General features: G+C 38.1%; 1 protein-coding gene across 7 annotated transcripts in view; it reads right to left on the reverse strand.

The window, feature by feature from the left end:
* The window catches only part of LOC148873241 (gamma-secretase subunit APH1-like protein), a 30,940-nt gene continuing 15,707 nt past the window's right edge, over positions 1 to 15,233 (reverse strand). For 3 of the 7 annotated variants that reach the window (XM_088965792.1, XM_088965795.1, XM_088965793.1), the window contains 2 exons: positions 14,150 to 14,208; positions 1 to 274 (listed from right to left, as the gene is read on the reverse strand). In XM_088965792.1, coding sequence (XP_088821918.1) covers positions 146 to 274; positions 14,150 to 14,208 — 188 coding nt within the window. In that variant the 3' untranslated portion in view covers positions 1 to 145. Of the gene's footprint in view, positions 275 to 14,149; positions 14,298 to 15,233 lie in introns of all 7 variants that reach the window. The other 4 variants (XM_088965791.1, XM_088965790.1, XM_088965794.1 and 1 more) reach the window with 2 other exon arrangements.

Consider the following 15,233-nt stretch of genomic DNA (forward strand, 5'->3'; position numbering starts at 1 on the left):
TTTCTGTGAAGGAAGCCATTTATATATATGATCTGTTACTGTTAGTCCCCAAATGTTATCTCACTGGTACCTTGATACAAATGCACAAGAAAAGTGAGAAAGATCTAAGATGAAATTATAGGATTTTAATGTCCATTATGAATCACTATCTGCTTCGACTTTCGGTGAGTCTTCTCCAAACCAGCTTACCGCAATACAATAATGTCAAGACTGCCAAGAAATAAAGGAGAGGAATTCCAATGATACAACCCCCAGAAGCGAGATTAATCAGTGTCTGAGATAGAAGAAGCTCAAGTCAGTAAGAGTAATTGCAACATTTTCCTTTTTTTAAGTGGTAAAAGCAGTAATAATTTATTTTAAGTCATAACGCTGAGAGCTCATAGGAGATAGACGGACAGACAAGCAAAAATTCTGCAATTGAAAGGATGAATATCAAAAACCTATTTGCTCTCCTTTTCGTGTTACTATGAGAGACGGTTTAACATGTTATCCTATATTTGTTTAATTAATAAACAGCTGGAGGAATAGCTATCTTCATTTCATATGTAGTTCCTGTCTAACAACAGCAAAAATATCAATCCAGTTCTAAAGCATCACTGTAGTTACTAGTTCTGGAAGAAGAAAGGGCACAGGGGCAATTAAAAATTCCGGTACAATGTGCAGTTGGAAGACCCAATCTGATGTTATCCTAATTGGTTTGCTAGTTATGTTGTGCAGTGAAGTTCCTTGAAAAAAGTAACAATAATCAATTAGTGGAGCTCAAAACGAGTCCCCATGATCATCTCCCCACCCTTCATTCAAAGAATGAGTTTGGTTCGAGGCCCAAAAGGCCACAAATGTTTGTCTTGCTGGCCTCCAATCCGTTCATGGGAAAACAACAATAAGCAATTAAAGATTGATTAATACTAAATTGATCAAGGAAAAGCTAAAATTCCCACTTTCGGGTGGTGTTAATTAAACATTATCCACACTTTGTGGGCAGAAAATACCCTTTATAATACTTAATTCTAATACTCAATGGAGGGGTTTGTGGGAATTTTAAATGCTTCCTCGTCTTCATCTAACCCTTCCGAGTTTTCTATAACCCACCATTAGTGTCGGGCTTTTTAGTTTCTAAGCACAGGTGGGATGATTGATGAGGGGCAAAAATATGAATGGAAATTACATAAATACCCCCCATGTTAATGGCTAGTGTATCAATAAAAAATGATGTTTCTATCAACAGAGAAGTAGGGATAATGCCAACAGCACCTGTGAATAAGGTGCATTTAACATTGCCCAATTATCAAATATTACAAATTCACCATTCGTGTCCAAAAATTTCCCTAATAGTACGAGGTTTTTTTTTAAGAGATAAACTGGTAGATGAGAAGATGTACATCAGCATCAAGGCTCACACAAAATATCTCAAGAGTTACTTAGGCAAATAACTGTCAATATACAAATCTCAGAGAACCATTCAACCTAAAAGCTTAAGCTGTTAGATGAGGTCCTTGAATAGGTTTTTTTTGTAATCAATAACAGTGAAATTTTATTAATGATATATAAAGTCTGAATTACAAAGGAAGGGAGCTAAAAAGTCTTAACACCCACCTACCCAAGAAACACCCTGACCATGCAATGATTACAAAACAGCCCAAAATAAGGTGTCTCTGTTTACCCCTTGCCTAGCTAGACCATCAACCAATGCATTTGCACTTCTCTTTATCCATGTACACTGAATTTCCATGTCCTTGGTTAGCCACTTAAACTTCCTCTTTTCATTGTTGTATTCCCAAATCATAGAACTGTCCTCTTTTAGCCAATTCACCACAGTTTCAGAATCACCTTCTATAAGCACCTTTTTGATATTCATTTCCTTAACCCTTTGTATCCCTTCGATAGCTCCTAAAATCTCAGCCTTCAATGAGTCTACCACCCCAATCGGCCTAGAGTACATGGCTAACAAATTCCCTGTTTCATCCCTCATCACTCCCCCTATTCCGGAAGGCCCTGGGTTGCCTATGCTGCTGCCATCAAAATTCAGTTTGGTAAACCCATGAGGTGGAGGAGTCCAGCAAGCTTTTAAAATCTTTCTACTTAAGCCTGAATCTGCAATCTCCTTCCAGTTCCTTAACAACTCATCAACTGATAACACTTTAAACAATTCCAATGTTCTCAACCAATGTACCATCCTAATGTGGATGATCCCCATGATTTCTTCCACACTTCTCTCTTTATTTGAGAAAATTCTTGAATTCCTCTCCTCCCACATTGTCCAACAAACTGCAGCTCTACCACACATCCACATGATCTTAGCCCTTTTAGTTGGCCAATTAGGCATGGAGGAAAAAAAACTTGGTACAATCAAAGGGGGGATCCACTTGCATCCAAACAGAGAAGTAAACCATACCCAAATAGCTTTAACAAACTGACAAGATATTAGTAAATGGTATCTAAACTCACCAACGAATTTACAGAGAACACCAATGAGCAGACAAGCAGCTGTTGGGTCTTTTCCTTTGGAGTACATCCCTTGTATTAACTCTTCCCAGGAAGGCTTCCCAACAAAAACTCCCAACCTTTGGAGGTATAGGTCAACACCACACTTCTTTAACAGGGAAAGATGAACCAGCAAGATGAGAAGGTAACAGTGCATTGAAAAAGGAGGCACGGGTGTAGGAACCCGAGGGAGTGATGTCCAAATTCTGCTATCTTTTTAGAAGGCTCAATGAATACCCCTTCAAGGATAGATAGTAAGGCTACAGTATAGGCAACCTCTGTGTCCCTGACATCTCTTCTCAGACTTAAATTCCAACTAAACCCAGAAGGTGAATTGGAAGAAACAAGAAAGGAGGAGACTGGTTTATTTTTTAGGGTAGAAATAGCAAAGAGGCCTAGAAATTGACCTTTCAAAGACGAATCCCCAACCCAAACATGTTCCCAAAATTTGATGAGGTTACCACAGTGCAAGTCATACCTGATCCATGGAGAGAACAAAGGCAAGATGGCTAGAATAGCTTTCCAAGGGGAAGCTCTTGTAGTCCTTGCTAGTATTCCTGAATCCCATCCATTATCTGCTAGCCCATGAATATTTCCCACTACCTTAACACACAACCTTTCTTTCTCCAATGAGAATCTCCACAACCATTTCCCTAATAATGCTAGATTCCTAGTCCTAATGTTTCCAATTCCCAACCCTCCCTCCTTTTTACCTCTACAAACCACCACCCACCTGACCCAATGATCCCTCTTCTCCTCCCCCGGCTCCCCACAGAAAATCCCTCATTAGTTTTTCCAACCTACTGGCCACCTTAACCGGGATCCTAAAGACTGCCAAAAAAATATACAGGAAGGTTAGACAGAGTAGACCTGACTAAGGTGATTCTCCCTCCAAGAGACAAATAGTTTCTCTTCCAGTTGGCAAGTCTCTTTTTAAATCTCTCCACAATAGGGGCCCAGAACTCACCTCTCTGAGGATTATCCCCCAAAGGTAAGCCCAGGTAATTTAATGGCCAGTTAGAAACTACACATCCCAGAATGTCTGCATACTCACCAATCTCCCCTTCCCCCATATTGACTCCAACTATACAACTTTCCTCAAAGTTCACCCTAAGATTTGACATTTGCTCAAAGAGTTGTATAATGAGCTTCAAAATTTTTATCCAAATGATATCCCCTCCTTCACAAAACAGAATCATGTCATCTGCAAATTGTAGGTGTGTAAGTGGTACATTATCTCTTCCAACTCTCCACCCTCTTATTAGCTCCCTAGAATCTACTTTGGATATCAATCCCCCCAACACTTCAGCAACCAATGTAAACAAGAAGGGGGATAGGGGGTCTCCTTGTCTAATCCCCCTCAAAGATGGGAAATAGTCCACCACTGTCCCGTTCACCGAAATGGAATATTGACAATCCCTAATGCAACCCATCACCCATTTGCACCAGATGTCTCCAAACCCAAAGTTAATCATCACCTCCAATAAGAAAGACCAATCAACCAAATCATAAGCCTTTTCCAGATCTAGTTTGCAGACCACACCTCTTCGCCTGGATCTCTTATAATCCTCTAGACCCTCATTTGCTACAAGTATTTGATCTGTTATTTGCCTCCCCTTCACAAAAGCTCCTTGATTGTTTGATATGATAGTTGGTAGCACCTTCCTGATTCTAATTGACAACACCTTAGTGATGATCTTATAGAGGCTATTAACTAGACTGGTCGACCTGTAGTCCTTTGGATGGCTTGCATCACTTTTCTTGGGTACTAAAGCAATGAAAATGGAATTTAGACCAGGGTTAATCACTCCTCTGGTATGGAATTCATTGAATACCAACAATATGTCCTCCTTTAGTATCTCCCAACAATCTTGGTAAAACGCCATCGTAAAACCATATGGGCCCGGTGCCTTTGGTCTAGCCATTGAGAAGACTGCCTCTTTTATCTCTTCCAACTCCAATTTCTTTTCCAACCACTCCCTATCTTCTCTCTTCAATGTTGGCCAATCCAAACCTTCCAGCTTCTCTCTTCAATGTTGGTCAATCCAAACCTTCCAGCTTCTCTCTTCAATGTTGACCAATCCAAACCTTCCAGCCATACCCTATTATTCAGTGGCCTTCTAAATATATGCCCAAAATGACCTGCAAATGCTTCCGCAATTTCTCTCTGACTTGTGACTGTTTCCCCTTCAATCTCCAATCTAGTAATAAAATTTTTCCTCCTGCCACTTGCCAAAGCATGAAAAACTTAGTGTTCCCATCCCCCTCTTCTAGCCACTTGCATCTTGACTTCTGCCTCCAACTTATTTCCTCCTAAAGAACATAATCCTCTAACTGTTTCCGCAATCTCCATCTTTGTTCCTTATCCTCTACAGTTAGGCCTCCTCTCCCTTCTTTACTATCCAAGTCCTCAATCTGTGTGATCACATTCTGTTTCCTTTCCTCCAATCTCCCAAATTCCAGTAGATTCCAATCCTTGATTCTCCCTTTCAGATATTAGAGCTTTCTGTGAAACCTCATCCCATACCACACCACTGCTGGATTGCTCTCTAACCACCACTCTTCAACCTTCTTAATGAACCCTGGGTGCTCTAACCACATGCTCTCAAATCTAAATGGATCTGGACCCGCATTTCACACCTCTTACAAAGTACAATAGGCATATGATCAGAGGTCACCCTCGGGAGTGCTCTAGAGTTCAGATTCCCCCAATGTTCTTCCAGAGCATTCAAAAATAAGAATCCGTCCAGCTTAGAGCAAATTGGGTTGGTTTGGAGATTGGACCATGTATAACACCTCTATGACAATGGGATTTCTTTTAATTCAACGGCCTCAATGAATTGGTTAAACCTCCTCATACTTGTGGTGCTCCTCTGCCTAGGACTGTTAGTTTCTGCCAGAAATCTTATTACATTGAAGTCACCTCCTAAGCACCATGGTCCATCCCACAGACCCCTTATGTCTACCAGCTCTTCCCATAGTATTCTTCTTTCTCTGTAATCATTTGGCTTGTACACATTGGCCAATACCCACTCAAATCCGTCTCCCTCTTGCTTAAATTTCAAGGAAACTATAAATTGTCCTATCAATTCCTCTAAACCTTCCACTACCTCATTCTTCCACAATGTCACCACACCCCCTACTAATCCCCATGAAGGTAGAACTGCCCAAGTAATCCCCTACTCCACACACTCCTTGCTCATTTGATTTCAAATTCTGCTCTTTTAGTTACCTGTAACAGTACCACATCGGGATCCATTTTCCTAATGGCCTCTTTTATTACTGCTCTCTTCCTTGCACTACCCAGTCCCCTCACATTCCAACTAATAATCCTCATTATTCTTTTCTTATTCACCCCTCGCACCTATGACCCTCACTTGCTTCCTCTCCTCCTAACCCCTCTAGCTCTAGTGCCTTTGTCCCCTGCCACTTCTTTCACCTTGCTTCTAACCTCACTCATTTTCCTCCTATCAGCCTTGACTTCTCTCTCTTTTTTTGTAGGAATCCTTTCAGCTCATTTGGATCTTTCGGTTTACACCCCAGTTTTTGTATGAATGCTGTCACAGAGTCCTCACTTGCCAGCTCTTTTTTGTCTGATTTTCTAGCTTTATCTTCCTGGACAAAGTCCCCACCTCTGCCTTCTTCCTCCTGGCTGTTCGCTATCCGAGTCTCTTCTACCCCTTCCTTCGGATATTTATTCTCCTCCACCTCAAGTATCATGTTCTCACCGTCTCCTAGAGACCTGTTGCTACTATTTACTTCCACCTCTTTCTACCTCCCTCTCTAGCTCCTCTCTACCTTTGCAACTATCACCTACCACTCCTACTACTACACAAGCTGCAGCCTCTGAAATGGGAAAGGAATCTGGCACACAAGACACAGAGCACACATTAGTACCAAAAACTGAATGGACACTGTTACCTGGGTTTGGCTGAAAAGGAATATGGAAGCTGGAATTGGAAGCACTCGGATCCTGAAAGAATGTGTGATTGTCAGCTAACTCCATGGCTCCGGTCTGAGGTGTTAACCTTCCTGTCTCTTTCGTTATACAGTGGTCCCTCTCTGCACCCACCCGTTTGTCCCTCGCTGCTGCGTTTCTGCTTTGCTTCAGAGGAGTCGTAGGCACTTCCTTACTAAACTCCTGCCTGTTATTAAGCTTTGGTACAGGAACTTCTAAAGACAGATCATAATCTTCATCCCAACATTGTTCTCCTGGTGTAGAAGCCGTTCCGATTCATATCCTTCCCTTGTATCTTTGAAAACAAGGTACCAAGATTCAATGTTGCTGCAAAATCAGCCTCTAATAGCTTGTCTATCTCAGTACTGCCTATACTGGACTGGTCATCCGAGTCCTCTTCCAAATCTGGTTCTTCCAGTTGACAGTTTACCCAGCCCTCGTCGACTCCCTCCTTTTCCTCACCGCACTCCCTTACATATCTGGGATTTGGACAATCTTTCGCTGAGTCACTTCCCCTTGAGAGATCAGGCACTGATCTAGGGACCCATTGCAGAGGCACAACTGTTCTCTCTTTCTGCCTGGTCGAAACAGAGCCTCCATCGCAGGTTCTCTTCAAAAAGGAAGAAAATAGACGCATTTTAGCGTCTGTAGTGCCCTCCAACCTGTCCTGGGCCACGTGCTCACTTAAACACTCACGTGGCCCCAGGACCAAAACCTTGGTTGACCCAACCCCACCTCCTACCGGTTCAGATACACCGGCCTGAATTAACTCGTTAGATGGTCCAGCCCTCTTCTTGACCACTCCAGCAAAAGAGGCCCGAGCCCCCCAACTTCGAGAGGTTTCAAAAATTTTTAAATCCTTTTCTCTAAATGGCTTACGTGACTCTTGGTTTTTCATTTGCACCTTTTCAGCTTTCTCCTTGGGCCTCTGCCGCTCTACCTTCAGTCCCCCCAACACCTGTCTGCCACGTGTGATCGAACCCGCCACATCACCTTCATCTTCAACCTTGGTGCTTCGACCCCAAGTTCCACCATCTCTCAAAACAGCCATATCCTGTACCAGACTTCATCAACAAGAACTTCAAAGACCTTTGGGATCGATTCTGGTTCCACCCCTTTAATCCTCACCTCCACTGCTCGAAGATCCTGCATTTTGCATTCTTCCAGCACTCCACCTAGCACCTTTACTATATTTTCTAGGATTGATCTGTTCCACAGATGGAACGGGAGTCCAAGCATTTTTAGCGTGAAGCTCCCTCTGAACGGCTCCACCTCATTACACAAGGGCTTCCATTTCTGAACATAAACCAGCCCTTCTTCCCATTCGAAAGCTGTGAATCCTCTGTCAACACCATCTTCGACACTTAGTATTGCCTTCCGGTTTGAAAATGGCTCCAAAGTAACCTCCGAATCTAGCTGCAAGTTAGTCGCCGCAACTTTCAACAGCTTCCTCCAATCTTGTACATCCTTACTGGTAGTAAACACCATTTTCTTCTCCCATTCGTCCTCTTCAGCCTCAACCCAGACTTTTAGTCCCCTGTTTGGAAACGCTACTGCCTTTCCGCCTTTCTGCTTGAAGGCCTGAAACGAGGACTCAGGGATACCCGTATTGCTGCTCTGTTCTTGTTCGTATTCTGTTTGCATGTGATTATCAACCGCAGCAAGGAACTTCTGCAACTCCACTGCGAATAGCAACCAGCCTTGTGTTTGCTTCCCTTCCGGTAGGCAGACCATTTGCTTCCGGTCGCCGAAGTATTCTATGATGGTAATGAACCATCCTTTCTTATTACATCTGAGTTCCACTTCATATTTTTTCTTTTCCATTTCCAGTACATTCCTCCACCCTACATTTTTTATAGACTGGAGCACTCCATCGATGAAACCTTTCAACCAGTGAACAGCTTCCTCAAATAGAATTAACGTCGCCCTTCTACCTTCTCTTACCTTTAGCAGGTTTTTACCATTAGATTTTCCGCCTTCCAGAAGAAACCTCTTCACTTCAATATCCAAACCAGCCTTCCATCTAATCACCACCTGAAACTCCTTTTCGTTTCCTCTTCCCATCACCACTCTGTAAGTCTTAAGGTTATATAGTTTACTGAAACTTGTCGCCAGTCGCCGAAGTTAACAGTCTCCGGTGAAGCTCTTCATAGTCTTTGCTGTGAAAGTGTGGGACTCTTCCCACCCCTTGTTTGGCCAGTGAGTCTGCCAATATTTTTTTTGATTGGTTGATATTCTCTAACACCCCTTCACAAGAAATCCCATTGGACTTGTGAAGTGTGAACAAGCAGGCCCACTCATACCTTGTGCTGAAACTTAATTAATTATAATGGAGATAATGAGAATCGATCACTTGGTTAAAAGTGGCTTTGATACCATCTCAAAAGTGGTTTTGATACCATCTCAGAGAACCATTCAACCTAAAAGCTTAAGCTGTTAGATAAGGTCCTTGAATAGATTGATATTCTCTAACAACAAAGATTCCCTAAAGACACCAGATTAAGCTAAGGCATCTGCCAAAGAATTTAACTCTCTATTGGGCTCCAAGTAAGATGGGCGTCATTGTAGCCAAACTGTCTCTAGACTTTGGCCAAGTAGTGAGCCAACCTCCAGGGTTCCCCCTCCATTTCACCTGGCCAAGTGATTGTGTTGTCACCCTCCATGGACAGAGTGGAAATGCCCAAACCTCTTGCAATCTGTAGCCCAGTTAAAGCTGCTCAACTTCAGCTTCAGATAAACCAGCAGTTCCAATTGGACCACTGAAAACCCAACAAATGCTGCCATTCCTCTCCTTTAAAACTCCAATACCAGCTGCACCTGCGTTTCTAGGGCACTTCCATCAAAATTTAGTCTCAACACCCCTTCCATTCTAGAAATAGGACCCCTACGAGGGAGCTAAGTCCTTGGATATGCCCCATATTGTATCATATCGGCAGGCTGGTAATACTCTAAATAAGACTTTGAAAAATTGGTTATTTTAAGGGGTTAGGCAGGCCTAAGATCGACCCAATGACCTATTTTTGAAAAAAAAAACACCTAAAAAAAGACATGCACACGGTTCAAACTTCTAAGTGTTCATACACCCTTTCTGGTGTATTGGGGTGTATTGATACTTTGTACCTTGGAGAATGTAAAAACTTTTTCCACGTTTCTGTACAGATCTTAACAAAGAGACCTCGAGACACCTCAGAGTCGATAGCCCACAAGTTACAAAGGTGGGTAATATAAGAAATAAACCCTTCAAAGGATCTAGATTCGTTTTCAAAGATGTGGTTGCTTCTTTCTTCCCAAACTCCCCACATTACAGCATATGCTACTATAATCCAATACATTTTGGCCTTCCTACCAAGTCTTTGCCATGCCACTGCCACAAAAACTCCAGAATATGTTCAGGGGCAACCCAACTGTAACCTGCCAGAACCAGAAAATGGCTCCATATTCTTTTTGTTACTTTACAATACAAGAGAAGATTATCAGCAGATTCACCATCACAGAGGCAAAGAACACACGCATGAGGGGAAATATGTAGTCTGCCTCTATGTTTTTTCCTGAATGAGATCACAAGTATCAATTCTCTTTAAATACGCTTCCCACGTGAAAAAAGAGAATCCAGGAGGGATAAGGGGGCACCAGATCTTTTTAAAGGAGAATCCTGAGCTGAGGTCACCTGAGATAAGAGTCCTGAAGAAGGATTTTGTAGAGAACAAACAGGCAGGGTGAAGTTTCCAGATGCGGTGGTCAGAAGACAGAGGGGAAATGTAAACCTCTGTAAGGCAATGCAAAAGATCAACAATTTCACCGATCTCCATGTCTCTCAGAGGTTTTCTAAGGTTAAGGTTCCAGTTTGTATCAAGGGGGGAAGTAGGAAGACAAGAAGAAATAGTGACATCTTGGGATTGAGAAAGGCTGAAAATTCTAGGATAAGGAATTGCCAGGTGTGCTCACCCCACCAGTGAGCTGTCCAAAATTTAATTCTATTTCAATTACTTATAGCCACATATTACAGATCTGACTAAGACAAGAGTCCCCCCAAGTTTCGTGTAGGTATTAGTGTCCACACTGGTAAGGCGCCATTTTGAAGAATCCATGTAACATGGCATGGGGCAAATTATAGCCCCAAAGCATTTCTCAGTAAATAAGCCCTTCTCTCATGACAAGCTTTATATTCAAAACTATAACTTTCGTGTGGTTAATATTAGTTACAAAAACCACTAATGCAATGTGGAGTGCAGTGCTAATGTCAACTAGAGGTTGAACACCTTACCAATCTAGAGGGCCCCTATGGGATAGATGGTTCAGACCTGCCACATCATCCCTCCATGTGGCAGAATAGTGTAGGCTGTGAAGGAAAGCTCCCTACTTGACCCAATTAGGAAACCTTTTTCCAATATATGTTTTATAATAGAGTATATAATATTTTTTTGAGAAAAGGTAATGTATATTTTATAATATGCATATAACATTATACAATATCTATACACATATTTAAGGTTGGTTGTAATACAGTCTTACCAGCTCAGACCTGATTAGCCCAGTTAATAATATGGCCAATTTTGGATCTACTAACTAATATTTTTTTAGAAATCTACTCTCTCTCTCTCTCTCTCTCTCTCTCTCTCTCTCTCTCTCTCTCTCCTAAATAATATAATATCCTAAAATTTCTCCTAAACAACCTCCCCCACTTTTCCCAACTTTCTCCTAATTTATCTCTAATTTAGTAGAGAGTTTCTCTACTAAATTATCACTAATTCTTATTTATCTTCTCCCCCACTTTTTATCTACATCTATCTAAAGAAGTTTGAATTAAAAAATTTAAGAATTATTTAAATATTCTAACAGAATTATACAATAACTTTAAAATATTTATTAAAAAGGCAAAAAAATATATAATCGATTTAATAATATTCATATTATTAATAATTATAATTTTACAAAACTCATCACATAATTATGTACAAACAATATAAATTATGATTTTCTGGATAATTCAATCTAAATGTTATTCAAATAATAAAAATATAACATTAGAAAATGAAATATTATTTAAATATTTCAATAACTAAATATCTTAAATAACAAAATATTAAAATTAATATTTTAAATCAATTAATAAAATATTTTAAATAGTTTCTGAATAACTTTCAATTATAATAAATAGATTAAGATTTTAAATATTTACTAATTATTTTAAACAACGAAATATTTAACATAACTTGATTTTAAATAGTTAAAATAACAAAATTATGTATTAATAGTACTATAATTTAAAGGATTACTATATTCAACGAGTAATTAATATTTTAAAATTTAAATAATGATATTATTTCAATAAATAAATAATTTCATTTATACCAATTAATAATTCTAGAAAATAACTTTCAAAAAAAAAATAATGTTTATTAATAAGAATTTTAAAAACTTAATCTATATTTATTACATATTTATATATACTAAAATTAATATTTATTGTATTTCAGTAATTATTTTTTTTTTTGTGATAAATATATTTTCAATAATTATGTATAAATCTATTTTTGTTTTGTTATTTAATAGAAAATTTTCAATAATTATTGGAGTTTAAAATACTGTTATTTAGCATTTTAAATTTAATTTATTTGGTATTTTTGCTATAATTTTTTAATAATTATTGCAGATTAAACTATTGTTCACGGATTGGTTCGGTTCAGTTGTAGATTGTTTGGCCAACCAAATCGACATGGTCAAGTTGGGGAGTTGGTCACTCGAGTTATATCGGTTTGAGTCAATTTTCGGTTTGGTCGGTCGGTTCAAAAGATTTAAACTTAAAATTTAAATTTAAAAATTAAATTTATGATTTAAAATATTTTAGCCTAAGAAATATTGGAATTTTCCCACTTTCCTATATTAAAAAAATATTTAAAATATAAAATATTAATATATATCTATGGTTAAGTCATTCAAGCTTAGCCAGTTTACAAATGGCCAAAGCGAAATTGATCCAACCCAGACCAAAGCCGACTGGAAATACTAGAAATCGGGTTGGGCAGTTTCATTAGTTTGATTAGGAATGGCAATGGGGTGGGGCGGAGACGAGGAGCCGCTCACCATCCCCGTCCCCGCGAAAATCCCCATCATCGCTAATGGGGGCAAAGTTATCCCCATTCCCGTCTCCACGGGGATCCCAACTCCCCATGATTCTTTATAATGTCAACCATTATGTTTTTGTTTTTTATTTTATTTAAAAATAAAAATAAAATAATTAAAATTTACAATTCTATTAGAAAGATTCAAACATATTAAATCATATTTTTAAAAATATTAACATATAGACGTATGTGTACATATATACATATATAAACATATGCATATATATACATATATATATTAGCGGGGATCCCATGGGATGGGGATTGGGGTCCCCACGGGGCAGGGAGTGCTCTCCCCGTCCCTGCCAATAGGGATGAAAACTTCCCCATCTCCGTCCCCACAAGGGGAAAATATCCCCATCCCCGCCCCATTCGGGGCAGATCTCCATGGGGATCGGGGAAATGGGGAATATTGCTATTCCTAAGTTTGATAAACAAACCTATCTAAAATTAATTATTGTTATTTTTTATTGTAAAAAATTATTAATAGTATATAAAATATAAATGATTATTAATTATTATATAAAACAATTGTATACCTCCAATATGGAACTTTGTAAGTATATTTTAAAGTGATATTATAGATTTGTGGAAATCAAAAACAACATTTACAATGCTAGCCCTATGCGTGTATACCCCTAATAAAAGTTAAAAAAAGTACTTTTTTATTGGTAACAGCCATAGTTGTCAAGGCGATAACTAGGAAACAAGGGACCCTTAGAGGCTTGACTCACCTAATTGCCAAGCAGTTTTGTACATTGTGTTATAAAATACTTTTATAGTCTTTACTTTTTGAGATTATAATTATAAATAGACATTATTAAACTAAAACATTCATTTTATGTGTTTATATACTAATTTCTCATTATTATTTACTTATTTGTTAGGGTTTAATCAACACAAACATAGCTAAATGCTGTATTGAACCCTCAAAGACTCAAAACCTGAACCAATAAGAAGGAACTTAAAATTTTGTGTAATCAACACATTTTCTTCTTCGTCTACCTTTTCTATTCTTCTTTTCCTATAACAAAAATAAGGGTTCAGCCCCTTTTATGAATTTTCTATTCTTGCTTCTTTTTCTTCTCATGAATATGTTGATTTTCTATATTTTAACATGAAGTTTATACTTTTCTCATGAAAATTATGGATAATTTTTAAGGAAATATGGTTATGGAACCTAGAGAACTACCCTAGGATATATGTTTTTTAACTTAAAAAAATCCATCGACTAGGCAACAAGGGGCAACAAGGCACCCCTTGTCAACTAGCCTCACCTTGGCGCCTTGAAAACTAATAGTAACAACGTAATTTTATTACTTCTGTAGAAAAAATGAGTTAATTAAAAAATTTAACAGCTTTCCCCCCTTTAGATTGTTAGCATCAACTAAAAAACGAAATTATACAAAAAACATTCATAACAAATAAAGTCTCTTTCTAACAAGGTTATTTTTTATTAGATGATCTATCAGATTACAAAGGCCAGACTAAAATGGAGAACAGTAAATGAAAAAGTGAATTTTCTAACTGCCCTGTTCTAGTATGAAAAAAGGTCTCAATTTATAATTATGTCCAAGATGCTTACCACCATTCCTGCAACCAGATGGACCACTGGAACAAATATCTGGTCTATTCTCTTCCCTTCTGCATATCCATTGAATGCTATGACCATTGAGTAAGTGTGGATTGTAACAAATCCGAGAGAAATTATAGCTGCTCAGTAGAAGACAAATCTGTAAAACCAAAACTCATACAAAATTCAAAGATATCTTGAAACTGTGTAAAACAGTTTTAATTCATAACTAAAGGATATAAGAACTGATTGAACTTATGATGGAATAACTCTTCCTAGTTCAATGACCTAAAGCTAATGTACTCACACAATCTTATATGGATAATCATGGTCTGCCTAACAATTTGCAACATGATGCAGATCAAAGTAAACTTCACTTTTTATTTTGTTTTCCTTTTTTGTAGATGGTTAAATCATTATGTGAAATAGATATAAAAAAAAAAAATCATTATGTGAAATGAATCTTCAACTAGAATGATAAAACACTAGCCTTAAACTAATCTTGTGCACAACGACTTAAGTATCTATTTTCATTCTTTCGGATCAACCACCAACTTGCATATCTTCATCAAGCTTATGAAGAATAGACGACCATTAGCAACTCCACTAGAATGATAAAACACTAGCCTTAAACTAATCTTGTGCACAACAACTTAAATATCTATTTTCATTCTTTCAGATCAACCACCAACTTGCATATCTTCATCAAGCTTATGAAAAATAGACGACCATTAGCAACTTACAGTAAGCAAAAGGTCTAGTTTAGATTTATACATCATTGCTCAATCATAAAATGTATTAATCAATGATCAAGATGCAAGAATAATATACTTGAATAATTTGATTAATCCATACCTACGAGTCTATGACAACAACATCCGTTGTTTTGACTATTTAAAAGACAAAAGATGAAATTAATCATTCTTATATGAATAACCACAATCATTATTAAAATACTTTTGATTCACTTATGTTAAATGGCAAACAGAAAGACATGGAGTGTCCTTGGATCCATTGATTTAATATGTTGAGTCTGTTATATTATACTGAAAATACTTCAATTCAGTTTCAATATAAACAGTCCTATATTTTAGAA

The sequence above is a fragment of the Nelumbo lutea genome, chromosome 1 (assembly GCF_056320005.1).
Source record: "Nelumbo lutea isolate HS-2025 chromosome 1, American lotus-T2T, whole genome shotgun sequence".
Taxonomy (NCBI): domain Eukaryota; kingdom Viridiplantae; phylum Streptophyta; class Magnoliopsida; order Proteales; family Nelumbonaceae; genus Nelumbo; species Nelumbo lutea.